The sequence below is a fragment of the Mustelus asterias genome, chromosome 13 (assembly GCF_964213995.1).
Source record: "Mustelus asterias chromosome 13, sMusAst1.hap1.1, whole genome shotgun sequence".
Classification (NCBI taxonomy): domain Eukaryota; kingdom Metazoa; phylum Chordata; class Chondrichthyes; order Carcharhiniformes; family Triakidae; genus Mustelus; species Mustelus asterias.
Window position 1 is genome coordinate 103,545,359 of NC_135813.1, and position 20,617 is coordinate 103,565,975.

At 44.6% G+C, this 20,617-nt stretch overlaps 1 protein-coding gene across 2 annotated transcripts in view; it reads right to left on the reverse strand.

The window, feature by feature from the left end:
• Window positions 1-20,617, reverse strand: part of emid1 (EMI domain containing 1) — a 369,825-nt gene that overhangs the window by 14,096 nt on the left and 335,112 nt on the right. Inside the window, exons 9-14 of one of the 2 annotated variants that reach the window (XM_078227413.1) lie at window positions 18,757-18,846; window positions 15,045-15,097; window positions 14,678-14,740; window positions 11,792-11,836; window positions 6,614-6,658; window positions 523-607 (exon numbers count right to left, since the gene is read on the reverse strand). In XM_078227413.1, coding sequence (XP_078083539.1) covers window positions 523-607; window positions 6,614-6,658; window positions 11,792-11,836; window positions 14,678-14,740; window positions 15,045-15,097; window positions 18,757-18,846 — 381 coding nt within the window. The remainder of the gene's footprint in view (window positions 1-522; window positions 608-6,613; window positions 6,659-11,791; window positions 11,837-14,677; window positions 14,741-15,044; window positions 15,098-18,756; window positions 18,847-20,617) is intronic. The other variant, XM_078227412.1, reaches the window with a different exon arrangement.

Below are 20,617 nucleotides of genomic sequence, written 5' to 3' on the forward strand. Positions count from 1 at the left end.
ATAACACTCAGGAAGGAAAATAGTCCAATTTTATTCAATAGCCGTTTGTAAAATTTGGAAAATGACTCAACTGCAAATAAAAGCGGTATTTTCAGCCGGCAATTTTTCCAGATTGCTTGCAGGTCTTCCATTATGAATTTCAAATCATTTTAATGTTTCCATTGGAATACAATGCAGGAGATCATTTTGGAGTATATCATGGACTTTCCTAGTTCCCATTGTTGCAGTGTCTGGGTATTTGGTTAACCCCATACACACATAAATAACAGCACTACAGTAAGGATTTGTACCGAGAATTGGACATCACACTCAAGACACACAATAAAGAACATTTGTTGCAAGCATACTTTGTGTTAAGTCGAACTCTTTACACCAAAATGTGATTTACCTCATTTTAAACCAGAAGCAATTGTTGCAAGTAAGTTGAGATTTAAACACTAGACTTGATCATGTTCTGTTGTGTGACTGGTTGGTTGTGCCCATAAGACTCGGTGCAAAGATCTTTCTATTCCCTTTACTCACCATGGATACCAATCATAGTCTCCAAGATTAATACCCTCTCTGCTAAAATCTTCAAAGCTTCCCGGATTTGGTGTATACCTTCCCCCTGTGGAAGACAGATACAGCCATCAAGGGAAATGCCAGCAACTGACTTGCTGTCATATCCTCCTTTGTTTTTTTGGTAGGGATTTGGCCTCAATTTCAGCATTCCACACGAATGACCAAAACAAAGGCAGTAGCATGCAGGTTCCATTTCAGTCTCTAAACTGCAAACATTTAGATATTACTTTTAGGTAGTCGTTGCAATGCATTCATCCGGAGCTCAGACATTTAAAAGAACACTTCCAAACAAGCTAGCTCGCAACACTTTTCTTAACAAATCTAACAGATTATTCACTAGGCGGAATGCAAACGTTACGTTCAAACCATTTACTTTGGGTTTAGGTGATGGTGCGTTTTTCTTTTTAGTACAGATGCAACTTAGATCTTAAATGACTGCATATCATTATTACTTGAGAGGCTGTACAAGGCAGGACGTGAAAGGAGGACAGATCAGCATGCTCATGTTTCTCGGTTTAATGAAGCAGCCAGATGCAAACGATTAGAGTCAAGCGACACACACAACATGGGTAAGTCATGCAACAAGACAACATATATGGAGGACAGTTTTAATGACATTTCCACAGCTGTATCCCCTTCCCGCTGCATGAGGAACAGGTAAATGACTGAAGCACCTGGCACATTTATAACAAGTTTAGAAGACTGACGAAATTTGAATTGTTATTAAACGTTGTTTTCAGTGAAGCTCTGCTTTCAGCTTCATGTAGAAAAAAAACACCCCAAAATGGTTTTCACAATCAGATTTTGATTAACGTGATTTTTTTTTGAATCATCGAAATGTATTCAGTCAGAAAGGTTCGGAATAAACATGCAGAATTCATTGAACAAACTCCATTAACTGTAATCAATGAATCTAGAAACCATGTTTGTAGCCATGACTAGGAAATATATTTTTTGAGTTGTAAAATAGCATGCACTAATATCAATAGCTTCACAACATCACCACCAGGAAGACAATGACCATTATGTGACTGTGTGGTTTCTTTCACAGAGCAGAGGAAACATAAATTTCAGCTTCAAATGAAGCGATTACAGAATTTTAAAAAATGAAGTGAAGAGTTCAGTAATGGGACAACACACTCTCAAAACAAATACATCAAACCCCCAAAGAAAAGAGTCACGACCTCCCCACCAGCTTTTACAGAATTGGAAACCACATAAAATAGACTTAGGAAGGTTTCTGTATTTAAAAAATGTTTCCCCCAATGGCTAGATTTGATCAACAATAAAGTTAATTACTGGGTAAGTCATTGGGTTAACAAAAGACAAAACCAACACACTCAAGTTAATGAAAAAAAAAGACTTTCTTCATGCATGGTTTGGTAACAATCCTTCGGTTTCCCATAAAATTGCTCTGATGCTACAGAAGGGGAAGGCATGGTTGACAACTTGCTTCCAGCTCCTACCAATGCTGCCAGGAAGTGTTTGAGGATGGTGGAGGTAACTATTTCTCCACTTCCCTTCTTGTGGGAAATGCCTGTTCTTGGGTGACACTAACGTGGGTGGTTTGGCAAACAATGAGGAGGACCGCAAAATACCTCAGGAGGCCACAAAAAGGTAGAATAGGTGGAAAGGAAGCAGTTGCAATTGAGTGTGGGGTAGCCAATGTGTTTTGCTTACAGGAATGGGAGCTTAGTCATTGGCGACATTGGCAAAAAGGCTGGGAGACACCCGTAATCGATGGTCTTTCTGGTACTTTCCCAACCTAACTCCAGGGAAAGGACTTGAAATTTGGCTAAGATGCAGATCTTTCTGTTTCCAGCTTTCCTGGTCAACTTTTGTAAAGCTTTGTTTGGTATAGGACCAAACCTGTCTCTCATATCAGCAGGGGATTGGCTGGAGGAAGGGACTCCAAGCTTAGACTTGCTTCATCTTTGGCCAGGGTGAATTGGAGTAGCGAGTAAGCTCTTGGAAAAGATTGTTCTACGATTATTTTGTGTGGGTGGTGGGAGGAAAGGGGGTGGATTTGGGACCCCTCTCCCCCGAGTCGGTTTGGGACTCCTCTCCCCCACCATCCCTTTCCGAACAGGATGAAATAGCTTCTCTGGTATCATTGGTTTCCATGATCAGGCAAGAACCCAAGATGTGGCCCTGGTAATGCTGGAGTCCATCAACAATGACCAAGGTCATGGGTCAAAGTCACAAGTGGGCATACTCTGGCAATTACTCTTGGCTGTCACCCAGCAGGTTTTCAGAGCTAGAAATCTGACCCTAGCATTAGCATTTCTGGGTTTGCAAAATGAGGGGTGGAGTACAAGTACAATGATTAGAAAGCTGTGTGCTGTGAGGTCCAAATCCATGATGTGTGTTGTTACTGGGCAAGGCTCCCAGTCAGCAGCCATAAAATGGCTCCACATAGCATCAAGCCCAGATGGCATGAGATAGCCTCCTGGAGAGAGAGAGAGAGAGAGAGAGAGACAGAGCTGTCAAGTACAAACCAGCGGAAGACAAGTTGAATACTATTGTAATCTGCCAGGCTGATGGCAGTCTCACCCACTAGTTAGCAAACTGGCAGAGAAACCTGCTCAGTTCCATGGCAGAGCCTGGCAAAACCACAGCTTTTCCGTGACTGAGGTCCTCGGAAGTAGAAGTCTCACCCACACAGAGTCTCACCCACAGAGAACTACCAGCTTGGGCAGGAGACAACAGGGATTGGGTGCAAGAGCTGGAGAGTGGCTTCCAGGGGTCACCTCCTTGCCTAGTGCTGGGTATCTTGGGCACAGACTGCCTGACTAAGAGCAATCTCCGCCCCTCCCCCCCTTGCTGGTCGTCTTCGGAAAACGCAGGTAAGCCATGCGACCGCCATTTAATTCCTGAGCCACCACCAAACAATGGTGGGCTCAGTGATAATGGGCATCAATTGGTTCATCAATGAACCGAACCGACACCAAACCATTGACGGCCAGGAACCCCATGTCAGCCCCTGCTGCCTTTCGACTTAATCAGGGGAGGTTTTGTCACCACCAAGAGGATGAAGCAAAATCTATCCCAGGATGAAGTAAGCCCAGCTGCCATGTTTTCCATCGTGACAGGCTGCATTAAATCTAGCCCTCTATTTAGAAATCAGTTCTTCAGTTAAATCACAATGAATATCTGGAGTGGTCTTCCAGTTAGAGGATTAGAGCCATAAACACTATAGCTGTTTAAGAGGCAGTTAGATATTGAAATGGGATCAATAGGTAGGTATCATAAGATTACGGAAGGCTAAACTGGATGAGTTAAAATGAGGGGCGGGATTCTCTGAGCTCATTCGCCCTGCCCCCGCTGCTAGCGAGAATGGAAAATTAGACGCTCAGCCAAAGCTCCATTCACTGCAGTGGCACCGGAGAATCCAAGCCGTGGGCGAGGTTGGAGGTTTCCGGCGGACATCTCTCACCTGTGCTTATGTTTTGTGGTCTTCACCTTTTGTGCATTTGAGGTGAGGGCAGGAACCAGACTCCACACCTCAGTTGCCATTTTCATACCAATGCATTAGCATGGAAAGTAACATTATATTCATAACCTTAGGTGACAAAGCCACTTCAGAATTATGTACATTTAGTCAGCTCACAGTCATGCCAAGTGTGTATCACAATTTAGCAAGGAAGATGAAGATCTGGCCAGAGTAAAGGCCTGTTCCTCAGATGATGAGTTCTTGCCCCTCAACTGCACGCGTAGAGTGAAGGGCTGCTGAGCAAAGGACAAGCATTTCCTTCAGGGTAATAGAAACTGGAGGTCCAGTCACACACCAAAATTTGGCCAGTTTGATCCTGATACTGACACGCTCAGAAACAATTCCACCTATTTCGGGCTGTACTGGACTTCGGATTGCTACCGTAGATGTCAAAAGTTTTCATTCACCATCATTCCCAGCTACCAGAACCTAAGTCACAATGTCTTAAATTTGCAGTTATTCCCATGTTTCTGCTCTATCTTGAGTTCTAGAATGCCATTTCATGACCAATTCTTATTATCATTCAACCCACTTTGCAACTATTTCTCATCTAGCCGTAACCAATAATTCATAAGTGAGCTAGGCTGGGACTGATACTGAGCTAGAACTGGTTCAGGTGGAGGATTACATGCTGATGTCGGGTTACAGGGCACCAATGTGCTGTGCCATAAACTGCAAAGACTCAGGGTTGGGCCTGTTCCTCAGATGATGAGTCCCCCCCCCCCCCCCCCCACCCCACAACTGCACGCGTAGAGAGAAGGGCTGCTGAGCAAAGGACAAGCATTTCCTTCAGGTCAATTGAAAACTGGAGGTCCAGTCATACACCAAGGCATTATCATGCACTTTCTATTGTCTGGCATTGCAGAGGAGTGGAAGCTATTTTCCCGGCTGTGAAAGGAGTGTGGAGGACTTTGGGGATAACAGAAAGATAGGTAAGTTTGTTTAATCAGCCTAAATGCGATATGAAGCTATCTCAGCACGATCATTCAGTATCACAAACTCTGTAAGATAACTTGTGTACTGAACTGAACACTGCGAAATTAAAAGCTTGCATCCGCAAAGGAATTTATGGTAACATAAAGTGGACTTATGCAAAAGTGGAACATGCTTTTTTTAATACAATTTATATTCCTATACAATCAAACTTTTGATAGCTAGTTATACTCATTAGCTTGTAAGAAAATCAGAACAGGTCAGTACTGGTATATAAATTGATATTAGTAAAACATGTAACACACACACACACACATTCACAAAACAACTGGCTCAGTTGTTTGTACTTTCCACACCTCTAACAGGGCAGTATCCCTTTTGTATGTTTTCTCAAGAGCAATCTAATATAAAACACTCTCTTACGAGCTGTGTTCGTGAAATATGCTCAAAATATTTTTAATTCTTTTCAAGAACAATGGTATTGACGAATTTGCTATAATTTGTAATTTTGGATTGAATATCAAAGAAGCTGCATGCGATTAAAATTAAACTTAGCAACAGAGAGCAGGCTGAATGATTGTATTCTTTTGGTAGGAAACTGATAAAAGGAAGAGGTTTTTGAGTAATTTTAAACTTTTTAGACCTTGCACTTAGATGGACAAACAAAAGGAATACAATCTGTTTTAACATAAAAAATGAACAAACTTACTCAGTAATTTTTCTTGTTGATGTTATGAAATAAGTCATTTTTAACTTTGTAAATCGACTTCAACAATTCAATGATTTTATGAGAAACCTTTCGCACGTCAGCAAGAATTGCTTCAGAAGCATGAACCCTTCATTCAAACAAACCCAGCATTTGAATTTGAAACCAACAGGTGTTAGTTTTGGTGTCAAATTATAGTGCTAAATTGTGGACTAAAATGCCATTTTTTAAATGGGCTATAATGTCACTTTAAATACCTTTGTGTGCTATAGCAGCCAGTGTCTGTACTGGCAAAGATTGGGCACACAGAGTAAAGACACCGTGCAGATCCAGGTATTTAATTTAGTTTAGAACAACTGCATACTTGTATGACAATCTCTATATGGTCTGGGCACTTTGCTTCCTTTAGCATTTTTTTTGGAAATTAAGCCACGTCATGGTACACGAGTCCATGTTACCCAAAATCTGGCTTTATTTTTGTTGGCTAAATAAATTCCTTTTGCAGGGTTTTGGAGACACAAAAAGATTTGTGACACTTCGCACATCAACAATGCTCCTCGAGCAACCATGCTAATTTGTTCCGTTGTTGTAATCTTAAAATATGAAATTGTTGGTGAGTGGGCTGTGGTGGCCAAAAAACAGACCACATTCTTTGCCAGTAACAAGGGCTGAATTAGATTTCATAGCACCAGAAATACCTAAAATTGGACACAAAATAACTTTCTAATGATTTGGTAGAATATTTTGCTGTAAAATTGAGGTACAAAAGGGAAAAACATTATCAGATCAAAAGTATTTTAAAACAGAGCATGTTTACTTTAGCTGGATTAACTAAGTTTCACAAATTTATTTCAGACACGTACAAGTTTAAACAGACTATTTCTTGACAAAGTACAATGCAGTATGGATTTGGAGCTTACCGGCTGTCCTTTATCCCCTGGTTCTCCCTTTATTCCTGGTTCCCCCTAAAAAGAATGACACAATATTGAAGCGTAAATCTCTTTTGGCAAAAGGGACGGTTAAAGGGACAGTTCCGTTTTTATTTGCAAAGGTCTGAATTTGACTCACTCCAGGATTCGCGCAATCTGTTATTTTAAAAATGGTGGACACAACACATATTCCTGGCCTCCTAACTGCCTCAGGAGGCAAATGCTCTCCCTCACATGCTACTTGAGTCATGTCGACTAGTAGCTTCCAGGTTAACTATTTAGTCCATGTTCAGCTCTCAGTTACAGATAGTGTAGCGGTGGAAGCGCAAGAAGCAATGCTAAAGTGGCCACAGAACGCCAAAGTTTGGACCAGGCCAAGTTTTGGACGAAAGCCAGGTAAGCTATGGGAAGGAGAAGAAGCCTCACCTATGCTCTCTGCTACCATTTCCGCTGCTATCTCAGGCCTACAGATGTGGTGGCTCTAGCGACAGGCAGGAACAGGGTTGGACAAGGAGGAAAAGAGGCCAGCAACCTGGGTCTTGAGAACTAATAGAATCACTAATAAAATGGTGAAAACACATAAGGAGGCCAAATGGCCAGTCATGGTTGCACTCTTTGCAAAAGCAATTCAGCTACTTGCGTACCTTGGCTTTTACCCATAACCCTGCAAATGTTCCCTCTTCAGGCGCTTATCCAATTCCCTTTTGAAAGGCCAAACCGTAGTTTCCTCCACCACACTCTCAGGCAATACAGTACTCATTATTTTGAACACCTACTTCAGATTTCCTCTCAGCGTTCTCTGCTCTAAGGAGAACAGCCTCAGCTTCTCCAATCTATTCAGGGAACTTCAGTCCCTTGTCCCGGAAACCGTTCTCGTAAATGTTTTAGAACATAGAACAGTACAGCACAGAACAGGCCCTTTGGCCCACGATGTTGTGCCGAGCTTTATCTGAAACTGCATCTTTTCTAAACTGCAGTGCCCAGAATTGGACACAATACTCCAGCTGAGGTCAAATCAGTGTTTTATAAATGGCCAAATGATTTTGTACTCCGTGGCTCAGATTTTCGCTCCCGGGTCGAGTGTGCAGAGACCGGACACGAACCCGACCTTCAAATAAGGCAGCCTTCACATCGGGCTGGATTAAAAGTTGGGGCGGGCGACCTGGGAATAACCGAGGAGGATGCCGGGTGCAGAGGTGGGCTGGGCGGAAGATCTGCCCTGGGACTCTGGCACATTGTCCAAAGTTTAAAAATAAAGATTAAAACATGAAACATCCCTCCAGCCTTCCCCCCCCCCACACACACACACTCCCTATGCCCCATCCATAACAACCCATCCGAAAAACATAGGGCGTGATTTTCCAGCCGCGCTCGCCCCGAAACCAGCCCCCCCCACCCCCCCCCCCCCGCGATTCCTGGCCAGGACAGGAAAATTCTCCCCTTAGACACGAATGAGAATTTGAGCAGCAGGTGAACGGAGGAAGACAATGGGATAATGTTACAGAGATGGCAATGGAACGCTGCAAGAATAGAACCTTGGAGGAGGAAGATACCACAAGCAATAAAGAAGTAGTGTTTCTGAAAAGAAATTGCACAATGTAAGAGAAAAGACAGGAAAAGAAGTGGAAATTTATGACAGTATCTGGTAACACTCATCGGCAGATGGAAGAAAATTACTGCACTACCTCAATTAAATAGCTTATTCTAGGAAGGGGGAGATGCACAATGCCAGGTAGGATTACACATTACGTAGGATTCGCAACACAGAAACAGACCATTCAACCCAAGGTCAGTGTTATTGTGCTGTCTGTGCGCATGCTCCATGTGAACCTCCTTCTACCGTGCTGCATCTGTCAACATATCCTTCCTTGCCCGCTTAACACAGCAATCCAGAGGAAACACAATCTTGTGCCTTTTGAAAGAGCTCTGAATGAATTAAGTTCAAGCACTCAGTCAGACAGGGTGCTGAGCTGTTCGGAATGAATAGCGGAATTGGAATGAATAGTGGGAAATGGAAATGTCACACGAGTGCATTTTTCCGAGTTCGGGGCTGAGGCACAAAGGCAGTGTTGGTGCACAGTAGGAAAATCTTTCCATCCAACCCATGTTACGCATGCACCTGAGAATGTTCGGGTGCAAAAGAGTGGAAACATGTATTCAGTTGCCTAACATTGGTATCTCTCAGCTCGATCTGACAGAGATAAAAAAAGAGGAAACAAAAAAAAAACAATTTCAGGAACAGGAAGGAGAAAGGAGCCGAGTTTGTTCATGAGTTAAATTGAGATTGAATACCAGAATGGGAGGAGATCATCTACAAAAAGGAATAAACTTTAATCAACCCATTGACCTTTTCTTACAATGCAAATAATAAATAAATATGCAAAATTTTAAAAAGGTTTGGGTAGAATTTTCTGGCCATTCACACCGGCATTTTCCTGGTCCCACTGCAGTGAATGGAGATTTGACTGAGCGCCAAGTTCTCTGTCCTCGCTCGCAGTGGCAAGTGAACGGCTGGTAAGATCGCGCCGAGTACAAGGCTGCCAAAAGAAAATGGCGGCCATATAGATAGGCTGGAAATTTGGGCAAAGAAATGGCAGATGGAGTTCAATCCTGATAAATGTGAAGTGATGCATTTTGGTAGAAATAATGTAGGGAGGAGCTATACGATAAATGGCAGAACCATAAAGGGTGTAGATACGCAGAGGGACCTGGGTGTGCAAGTCCACAGATCCTTGAAGGTGACGTCAGAGGTGGAGAAGGTGGTGAAGAAGGCATATGGTATGCTTGCCTTTATAGGACGGGGCATAGAGTATAAAAGTTGGGGTCTGATGTTGCAGATGTATAGAACGTTGGTTCGGCCGCATTTGGAATACTGCGTCCAGTTCTGGTTGCCACACTACCAGAAGGACATGGAGGCTTTGGAGAGAGTACAGAAGAGGTTTACCAGGATCTTGCCTGGTATGGAGGGGCTTAGTTATGAGGAGAGATTGGGTAAATTGGGGTTGTTCTCCTTGGAAAGACGGAGGATGAGGAGAGACTTAATAGAGGTGTATAAAATTATGAAAGGCATAGATAGGGTGAACGGTGGGAAGCTTTTCCCCAGGTCGGTGGTGACGTTCACGAGGGGTCATAGGTTCAAGGTGAAGGGGGGGAGGTTTAACACAGATATCAGAAGGACATATTTTACACAGAGGGTGGTGGGGGCCTGGAATGCGCTGCCAGGCAAGGTGGTGGAGGCGGACACACTGGGAACGTTTAAGACTTATCTAGATAGCCATATGAAAGGAGTGGGAATGGAGGGATACAAAAGAATGGTCTAGTTTGGACCAAGGAGCGGCACGGGCTTGGAGGGCCGAAGGGCCTGTTCCTGTGCTGTATTGTTCTTTGTTCTTTTATTCTTACTCTTGTTGCCTGAGCAGTTACCCAAAACATTAGATTGTCCTCCAGTTTTAGAGCCCACATGATCTTCATTCCAATTTACCCAATTCATCGATCCTTTAAGGGCCGTGGAGATTTTGTTTGTAGATTCCTGTCAGACTGATGTTATAGAATGAAAACTGACAGACCGAGTCATCGGGCGGGATTTCCCAGCACCCCCATGGTGAGCTCACGTACAGCAGATGTGGTGAGCCAGCCAAAAGTTAATTGATTTTGGCAGGACTGGAAGATGCCACCGGTGGCAGGCGGGGCTGGAGAATTCCAACCATTAACTTTAATGATGGAACCATCAACAATAAGCTTTGTTTCTCAAAAGCTGTCCGGGTGCATATTCCGACAACATTGACAGTTTTTGGCTAACGCACACACTTGTTTCCAGTGATCATTCTACAACAGTGGCCAGACGCAGAGGGAGATTCCATTGTTACAGTCATTCAGCATGAGTTAAAAGCACTCGAGATGTTTGAAGGCCACTGATACACACTGTATCGAATACTTTGACCTGCTTGAAACCCACTGTGTGATACTGGTTTGCCCTGAGGCATCCAGCACTGGGGGTCACGGCATTAAAAAGAGCAGACCTATGAGTGGCCTAACAGGCAACCCTTTAAAGCAAGCCGCTACTAAAAAGATCGGGGGTGTGACCTTACCGTCCATTCATGTCACGCTCCCGCTGCAGCGAAGATGGAGAATTTGGCAATAAGCCAAATCTAGGATCAGAGAATCCTACAGTGCAGAAAGAGGCCACTCAGCCCATCGAGTCTGCACCAACCACAATTCCACCCAGGTCCTATCCCCATAACCCAATGTATTTACCCCAGCTAGTCCCCCTTACACTAAGGGGCAATTTAGCATGGCCAATCCACCTAACTCGCACATCTTTGGACTGTGGGAGGAAACCGGAGCACCCAGAGGAAATACACACGGACACGGGGAAAACGTGCAAACTCCACACAGTGACCCAAGTCGGGAATTGAACCCGGGTCCCTGGAGCTGTGAGGCAGCAGTGCTCACCATTGTGCCACCGTGCTGCCCAACCACTGTGCCACTGTGCCACCCACTGCAGTGTTCACTGCAGCGGGGTGGGAAAGCCTGCTGGCGTGAATAGTCAGAAAATTCCGGCCAAAGACCAGAATTTTCCGATCGTTCAAACCTGGCCGCCGCCGCAGCAACGACGGTGAATTTGGCACTCAGCCAAATCTCTGTTCACTGCAGTGAGACCAGAAAACCTCACCAGCATGAACAGCTGGACTATTCACCCCAAGGTCATTAAAACTCCTCACCTAAACATTGACTTGAGTGGGGGAGGGTTTCAAACTTTAAAAAGGCAAGCAGGTGACCTGGCCACCGGTGTCCTGCCTTGTGGCTGCCCCGCTCTCCTGGACACTGCCCTCTCCCATCACTCCCCTCACCTTTCTCAGTTCCCTCATCCTCCTTTCCAGTCGCCGCCACCTTCTCACATTCACCAGAAATCTGCAGTTCACTTCTTCAATGACAATGAGCGCAACTGAGTGCATCTCGAGCCTTTCCAACCCGGTACCAGGACTGTTCCCCTCCATGTGCCCTTTCTTTAGGTGAGAAGAAATTTTGCCCACATTTGTTTCAGCTAACAGAATCGTTACAACTCGACATGTCTAGAATCCATTCACTGGATCAAAATATAAGTTGAAATAAGCACATTAATTCAGTCATGAAAACTTGAGATGTGTGAAAACCGGTAGCATCACTTACTGTTTCTCCTCGGAGACCTCTTTCTCCAGGATATCCAGATAGGCCCTAATCGAGTTTAAAAACGGAAATTTTACTACTGCAGCCATTAAACAAACAGCTACGGAGTTACTATTTGTACTTTTAAAATGAACTCCTGAAACACCAGATGGCACAAATTAGCCTTGGAAACACGTGACTATTTGACGAGAAAGAGAAAAGCTTACTCAACTTTTTGGACTGGAAGTTTCTTTACAAGAAATGGGAGACTGCATCTTTTTTCTTTGCAATCCGTGCTTAACAGATTTATGGCAACGCGTGGCACCGAAAATGTCTGGTTTTCAATCCCAGAAACATGTGAAGCTCCTGGCAGGATTTTTAACTGGAGTATTTAAATGATACAGAACCGGGTGATTCTACAGAAACCCTGCAGCCACAAATCATGCTTCACAGTGCACTGCTGGAGGAAGACACAGTGGGCTGATAACCAGCCAGCAATTGGCTGCACTCACCCAAGATCCTACGGGCAGCACGGTGGCACAGTGGTTAGCACTGCTGCCTCACAGCTTCAGGGACCCGGGTTCAATTCCAGGCCTCGGGTCACTGTCTGTGTGGAGTTTGCACATTCTCCCCGTATCTGCGTGGGTTTCCTCCGGTGCTCCGGTTTCCTCCCACGGTCCAAAGATGTGCAGGTTAGGTTGATTGGCCATGCTAAATTGCCCCTTAGTGTCCCAGGATGTGTGGGTTACAGGGATTAGCGAGGTAAATGTGTGGGGTTGTGGGGATAGGGCCTGGGGAGGGATTGTTGTTGGTACAGACTCAATGGGCCAAATGGCCTCCTTCTGCACTGTAGGGTTTCTATTAAATCGCGTTTGCTGGCATTATGTTGGTCAACTGCTGTGGAGAAGTGTCTCTGCAGGAACTGGGTCTGTGTCAGATGAAGACTTGGGCCTTCTGCTGTCGACAACACTTGTTACAAATATGGCCCACAAAGCTGACACAAGCCAGCAACAGGCTGTTGCCTCAAGATTTACATGAAAGGGCTTCATTTTTGGCTAACATTTGCTAATTGTTGTCGCTTCAGCATTCAAAACAGCAATTAGCTTTTAAGATTTTACAAGGGTTTTCATTAATTTTGTTCACAGGCCTTTACTTTTTAAAGTTGGATTCTTTGGGATGTAGACACCCTTACTAAAGCAACATTTATTGTCTATGCTTAGTCACCCTTGAGGCTCTTTTGTGAAGTTTCACCACCCCCCACCCCCCCCAATGGAGATGGGAAAAAACCCTGGAACTGCCTACCTAAGGGCAGTGAAATAACAGTGACGATGTTTGGATGTGGAGATGCCGGTGTTGGACTGGAGTGGGCACAGTAAGAAGTCTCACAACACCAGGTTAAAGTCTAACCGGTTTATTTGGAATCAGGAGCTTTCGGAGCGCTGCTCCTTCCTCAGGAGAGGAAGGAGGTGATGGTTGGAGATGACGTTTGAAGGTGATGGTGTTTCCATGGGCACGAGTTATGGAGATGCTGCTGAAGAAGCCTTGGCATCTGTAGTACCGATTGCTGATGGATAAGCGACATTGACAGCAATGTCGCCATGCCATCCATTACTTTGCTAATGATTAACTGTAGACTGATGGGGCTGGATTGGATTTTGCCTGCTCTTTATGGACAGGACATACCTGGACAATATCTCATTTTGTCGGTAGGTGTCAATTTTGTAGATGTACTGAAATAGCATGGTTAGGGCGTGGCTAGCTTTGGAGCAGAAGTCTTCAGCACTACAGCCACAAAGTTACCGAGACACTTAGCTTTTAATAATTCCATTTGTTCCATGCAATCTCATGTGGCATCCAGTGCACTCAGCAGTTTCTTGATATCAAGTGGAGTGATCAGAATTGGCTCTAAACTTGACATCTATGATGCTGGGGAGCTGAGGCATAGATGGATCATCCACTCAGCACTGCTGGCTGAAGATGCTTTAGCTTCACCTTTAACACTCGTGTCCTGGGCTCCATCATTATTAATATTGAGGATGTTCATGGTGCTTCCTCCTTTTTTTTTAATGCACAGCTTTTCACATCATTCATGATTGATGTGACAGGATTGCAGAGCTTTGACCTGAGGTGATGTTTTGGGTGAGTTAAGATCAGATTTCTTGGTCATGAAATCACTGTGGAAGCTGTTTGTGAATGACTTGCCAATGGCTAGCATGGAAATTAAATAAGAGCGTGGGCCAAGGAAGATCTGCGTGGCACTCCACAAGTGATGGTGGGGGTGTGGGAAGAGATGTAATTCTTAGAGATTCTTGTCTACAATCAGATGGGCAAGAGTGGAACCAATGGTGGGGGATCGTCAAGAAATAATGCAGAATCATGGGAAATTGAGGTTTGGATAAACCATTAGGCCTGACAAATTTTACCTCATTGCAATCCCGCCTTACACAATATTCATCATGAACTGGGCGGCATGGTGGCACAGTGGTTAGCACTGCTGCTCCACAGCGCCAGGGACGCGGGTTCGATTCCAGGTTTGGGTCACTGTCTGCATGGGTTTCCTCCGGGTGCTCCGGTTTCCTCCCACAGTCCAAACATGTGCAGGTTAGGTGGATTGGCCATGCCAAATTGCCCCTTAGTGTTAGGGGGACTAGCTAGGGTATGTGCATGGGGTCATGGGGATAGGGTCTAGATGGGATTGTGGTCGGTGTAGATGCGATGGGCTGAATGGCTCCTTCTGCACTGTTAGGGATTCTACTCTATTCTATGAACTGTTTATGGTATTTGCTTCTGTAATTCCCATTTCACAGAAGTAGATAAAACTAAACTACATTGTCGCCTCATAGGTCATTCTAACATTCTTATGTATCAGATATGTTCAATTCCAACCTCATATACAAGTTTGCAACTTACTCTGTCTCCTTTTTCACCCTTAGGCCCATCTAGCCCTGGCAAGCCTGGCCGACCAGTCAATCCCTGTTCAAAATAAAATGTGTTATGTTTAGAAAAGTGAGGTTTCAGTATTTGCACAGTAACCCACATTTCTCTCATTATGGCATTGGGTGTGAAATTGATAGCTTCCGATTCATTCAGTCAAAATCCCTTCAAAAGTGGAATTCGGCTCCAATGATATTTTATGTATCTGCAAGTAAAGCTGATAAGAACACCAAAGAAAATGATACGTACTCATGTGGACACAAATGGGTGTACTGCAAAATTTGAATGCTTTTCCCTATTAAAATCGCATGAATCATTTACACTCCATTATTGCTAGACTTACATCTTTTCCGGGAGGTCCAGGTGGTCCAATTGGTCCTTGTTGACCAGGTGAACCTAAAAGGTTTCAACAAAATACTGTGTCAATGTTGACTTTATTCAAATCCTTCTGATTATTAACCAACAGATAATGATGACAGGTATCTCAGAGAAGGAGCAAATCGGAAACAACAGGCTGAATTAAATGATGTGCCGTGGTTCCCACTAACCCACGTTACAAAAATCAGGGATGCCCCATTACCAGGCTGGAGATGGGACAGAAAGTCCCGCCTCGGCAAGCTGCCAGCCAATTAGACACTAGCAGTCCTCAATGTACCAATAATGCCAGTGGGAGCAGTGGTCACTGCTGGTACTGCATTTGGGCAAGCTGTAATGGATTGGACCTTTGTTAGCGTTGGCAAGGCAGATGGGGGCTAGCAGTTGAAAAGACATGGGGATAAGACAACTGGATGGGGGGAGGTTACACAATGGGGGGAAGGGGCAGGGGGAGTGCTCTGATGGGCACAGTAATTGACTGAATTGTCCCTCGCTTAATGAGGGACAGCCTGCCCACTAATACCCCACACTGGGAAACCGTTGGCTGACTGTTATACGTGGGATGGGCAGCACAGTGGCACAGCGGTTAGCACCGCTGCCTCACAACGCCAGGGACCCGGGTTTGATTCCCTGCTTGAGTCATGACGTGTGAGGAGTTTGCACGTTCTCCCCATGTCTGTGTGGGTTTCCTCCCACAGTCAGAAAGACGTGCTAGTTAGGTGCATTGACCATGCTAAATTCTCTCTCAGTGTACCCGAACAGGCGCAAGAGCGTGGTGACGAAGGGATTTTCACAGTAACTTCATTGCAGTGTTAATGTAAGCCTACTTATGACACTAATAAACTTAAAACTTAAAAAACTCTCCCGCTTTCCCAGTTAATGGCTGGCACAGTGAGACCCTTAGGTGGGCATTAACCGCCCACGTAGGCGTTTCAATTGATCCACTCGTGGGCAGCCTGTCTGTGCCACTCCTGTCACTGGTATAGTGGCAGTGAGGGCAGGGCGGGCATGTAGACTATGGATTTATCGTGCCCCTACCTTCAAACCCTTTGCAGCAGAGGGTTCGATCCAGCCCAATTTTAACCCTGTGCAAGTGGGTGAAATTCGAACGAGTTAAAATTCTGCCCAATGTTCTTCACGTCTCACCCAAATTTGATGAAGCACAAAGTGGACACCATGGACATGCCATGGGCCTCCTTTCTGTCTTGCCTCCCTGCCTTTAACCCACCTGTACTGGATGGGTTCGATACCGGGGCTGCTGGATTTCTGCTCCTCTCTCCAAGTACTTGCCCACAGAACCGCACAATCGGGTTTATTTCACAAGTATGACACAGTTATCATTTATGAGGGCATTACTGCCACGGCCAGCATTTGCTGCTATTCACAAGGGCTAAAAAAACAGGAGTCAAGCATAAGTATATTTTTCTATAAAAAGTTGCAAAATTTGTTCAACCCAATTTTTTTCTCGATCTTTCCAGTGAATCGGAATTCAGATGCATACAAGAATGTAAAGTTGTGCTATTCCGGTGTCAATCCTGATGTCACTAGGATTTTGCAGCCTTTAGAATTCTATGTCTGATTTCTCCAGCTGATGCATACTCAACATCTGATGGTGTAGCAATCAGGAGTCAGGCTGACAAATCCACGTATGTTGACCTCCATGTTTACTGGAGCTCCATCCAATGCCACTTGGACTACGGTGTCTTGTGAGTTTCCACTGGACATTCTGGTGCTTTGGATCTTGTCAACTTGGTGCTGTTCGACTCGACAACCACGTGCAGTGACTGTTGTTTCCTCCAGCAAACATTTTCCCTGTGACACTCTTTCAAAGTGCCTTGGTAAGGTGACTCTTCTACTTGCCGCTGTCGCACTCAGAAATGGACAACTCTGTGCCCAATGTTGGCCCACGGTAACAGGACCTTTTAGTACCTCTGCCACTGTTAATTAACTTTGTCAGGGCCTTCGGCTTACTCAGCTTCTCTACTTCAGCGGATGGCCGGCAGTTAACTTTGACTTCACTCGCCATATCCCCAGACAATACTGTCTGGCAATTTGTGTCAGCGGTTAACTTTGACAATATCAACAACTTATTGCAAATGCATTCACTTTTAGCAACAGCACACACATCTGTCCCACAATGCTCTCTCTTGAAATTCTTCAAAATCACTTTGGGTGGGCATCCTTTTTGGCTCAGCAGAGGCGAGCAGATTCTCAGGTGTTTCGTACACTTCTGGGCCTGTTTCAGTCAGAAATATCACTCTTTCCCTTTCCCCTACTAACTGACTAACAGCTGGATCATCAGGAACACCGAGGATATTATTAGCAGTGATGCATATCGCTAGGCATTCCACCCTCGTACCAGAAGATGCTAGGGCCAGAACTCTACCAAATTGCCCGCCACTGAATCAGCACGGGCGAGGGTCCGACAACAGAAATCTCCGTTGACCTTGGAAGGGAATTTCCGGTCTCACCCAAGCAAGACCATAAAACCCTGCCCCATGTCACGGCTATACTCTTTCAGTCGCCCAAAAACACTTGTTGATGCAGGAATCATCAAAGTTTTGTCCACACATGTATGCAAACAGCGTTTTCTGTAAGATAAGATTTTAAAAACTGTTTCTCAGCAAAAACAAACTCAGTTCCTCTACTGGTTTGCTAGAAGATTCTCCAATCTAAATTTGTTTGGCTAGGGAAGATTTATAATCCCACCTAGACACCAGGCTGATTTTTAAAAAAACATTTACAGGATGTGGGCCTTGCTGGCTGAGCCAGAAATTATTACCCACCTCTAATTGCCTTTCAGAAGGTAGTGAGCTACCTTCTTGAATCGCTGCAGTCCATGTGGTGTAGGTACATCCACAGTGCTAACTTTGCAGGACAGAAATGAGATTATGTGTAGGACATGGAGTTTGAAGTATTCCACTGACAACTGGTTTATTCTGGTTTGCTATACATACACACACACACACACACACACAATTGGCCACAAGAGGTTGCTATTACATTTTTTTCTTTTCCTCTCCAATGTTATATGTCTTCTCTTTTCACCCCTCATGCATTGGTAGATAAAAACCTCCAGCCCTAGGTCCTTCTAGCTAAGTGGGCCATTGGAAAATGTACAAGTATTGCTTAGGGTGGCACATTGGTTAGCACTGCTCCCTCACAGCGGCAGGGACCCAAGTTCAATTCTGGCCTTTGGTCACTGTCTCTCCATGTCTGCGTGGGTTTCCTCCGGGTGCTCCGGTTCCCTCCCACAGTTCAAAGATGTGCCAGTTAGGTGGATTAGCCATGCTTAATTGACCCTAGTGTCAGGGAGATAGCAGGTTAAATATGTGGGGTTACGGGAATAGGGCCTGGGTGGGATTGTGGTCAGTGCAGACTCGATGGGCCAATGGCCTCCTTCTGCACTGTAGGGATTCTATGATTCTATAATCTAGATGACCATCCTCCTTCAGTCTTAAGGTTTACCTGTGGGCAAGTGGCAAACATCCACTGAAAGATATAGCCAGCATCAGAGACTTGAGGCAGCGTGAAATAAATCTTGACCACTAACATTACAACAACACCCCATAATGTTTAATATCGGGACAATGATGGATTAGGTGATATAAGTTCTCAGTAACGGCGAATTTCTCAATAAAACAAAATCTAAAGTTAACTCTCCTCGGTGTAAAACTTACCAACAGGTCCCACAGGCCCAGGTGCTCCAGGAGGTCCACGCACACCAGTTACAACTGTATCTGTGAAGGTATTTGACAAGACGGAATCACCTATAGCAAAGAAAATATCATCACTATTACAGACAACAAGATTTGGAGCATTATTTTTCAGCTGAACAAAAATCTCAACCACATATCTGTTGTGAAGATTGTGAAAACAGCAAATGCATTCTTTGGCCCCTTGAGATTTCTTTGTTCCTTACCCATGACATCTTACTTCATTACAGCTCCAGACAGCAGGTGCTGACACACGATTCCAAAGTCATCAGTGGGCGGCAGTGAGCAGCAAAACAAAAAAATCTACTCGAGTTTTTCTACTAGCAAGAGGCGTTTTACAACAGCTGGGGTCAACTACCTCAGCACAAGCATTGGATTGAAACTGGGTTTACCGAGTAAACTTGCCAACTGAGTCATTAAGACTGAACAATTATAGAGACATAAAAAGGTAGAGTTGTCACAAGCATCCATCTTACCACTGCTACTTCAGCAGACCTCCTGGAGAAATGGTGTAAATTGATGTTTATGCTGTTTCTCTCGGGCTTATAATTCTCTGCCAATGTTATGGAAACAGAGCAGGACATCATCTGCAGAATCATGCAAACCAGTCTCCCATCCATTGACTCTGTCTATACTTCCCACTGCCTCGGAAAAGCAGCCGGCATCATCAAGGACCCCATGCACCCCGGACATACTCTCTTCCACCTTCTTCCGTTGGAGAAAAATTTACAAAAGTCTGAGGTCACGTACCAACCGACTCAAGAACAGCTTCTTCCCTGCTGCCATCAGACTTTTGAATGGACCTACCTTATGTTAAGCTGATCTTTCTCTACACCCTAGCTATGGCTGTAACACTATATTCAGCACCCTCTCCTTTCCTTCTCCCCGATGTACTCTATGACGGTATGTTTTGTCTGTATAGCGCGCAAGAAACAATACTTTTCACTGTACGCTAATACAGGTGACAATAATAAAACAAATCAAATTGAAGAATGTCTGCCACCTAACGTCCAAGTAGCACCCTGGACATCTTCTCATACAATTTTCCTCAAGACTTCTTCATATAACGGAACACATGAGGTGAAAGGCTGAATTTTAATTTTGGGGTCCGGATTCCACGTTGCTGACCCCTCCCATCACTTCAGCACCCAAGGCCCAACACAATTTTTACGGTCTTTCAATTAAGGGTGGAGTACTGGCAGGAAAGCCAATAAGTGGCTCCCCAGCCCCGAGAGATCCCACTGTAGAGTAAGGAGCAGCCGCTGTAGGCAAGAGAGAGGGTGCCTCAAAATAGCACTGCCCTCTGAAGACTTTTTAATAAAGGTGAAACTTATATGGACCACAGTTACCGATCGCTACTTTGGAGGGGGAACCATTCCGTAGGGTACTTATCAAAATGTCGGGAGTGGCTGGGGAGTGGCTGGGGAGTGGGGGCCTTTTGTCGTGAACCCCCTGCCTCTAACTGTTATTTCTCAAAGTGGTCTGGGGCAGCATAATTGTTAGTAAACTGGCACGCCAGCTGGTGATGGGGAATTGTGGCCAAGCCCGCCTCCTCGAAAAATTGAAAATTCTGCCCACTGAGTCACAAAACATAGATTTATTGCTATTTCTGTGGCTGATCAAATATTGGCTTGCCACCAGAGGGCAACATGCTTTGTCTAATGTTGGATCTATTTTAGCAAGTTCTAATATAGGACAGGCCTGACAAGTTACTTTAAATTTAGCTTAAACTGCAAGAACATTAATAACACTGCACAAAATAATGAAAAGCATTAACCTGAGTTGTGAACGTGCTATAATATTCTCTGATTTCATGAATTTCATA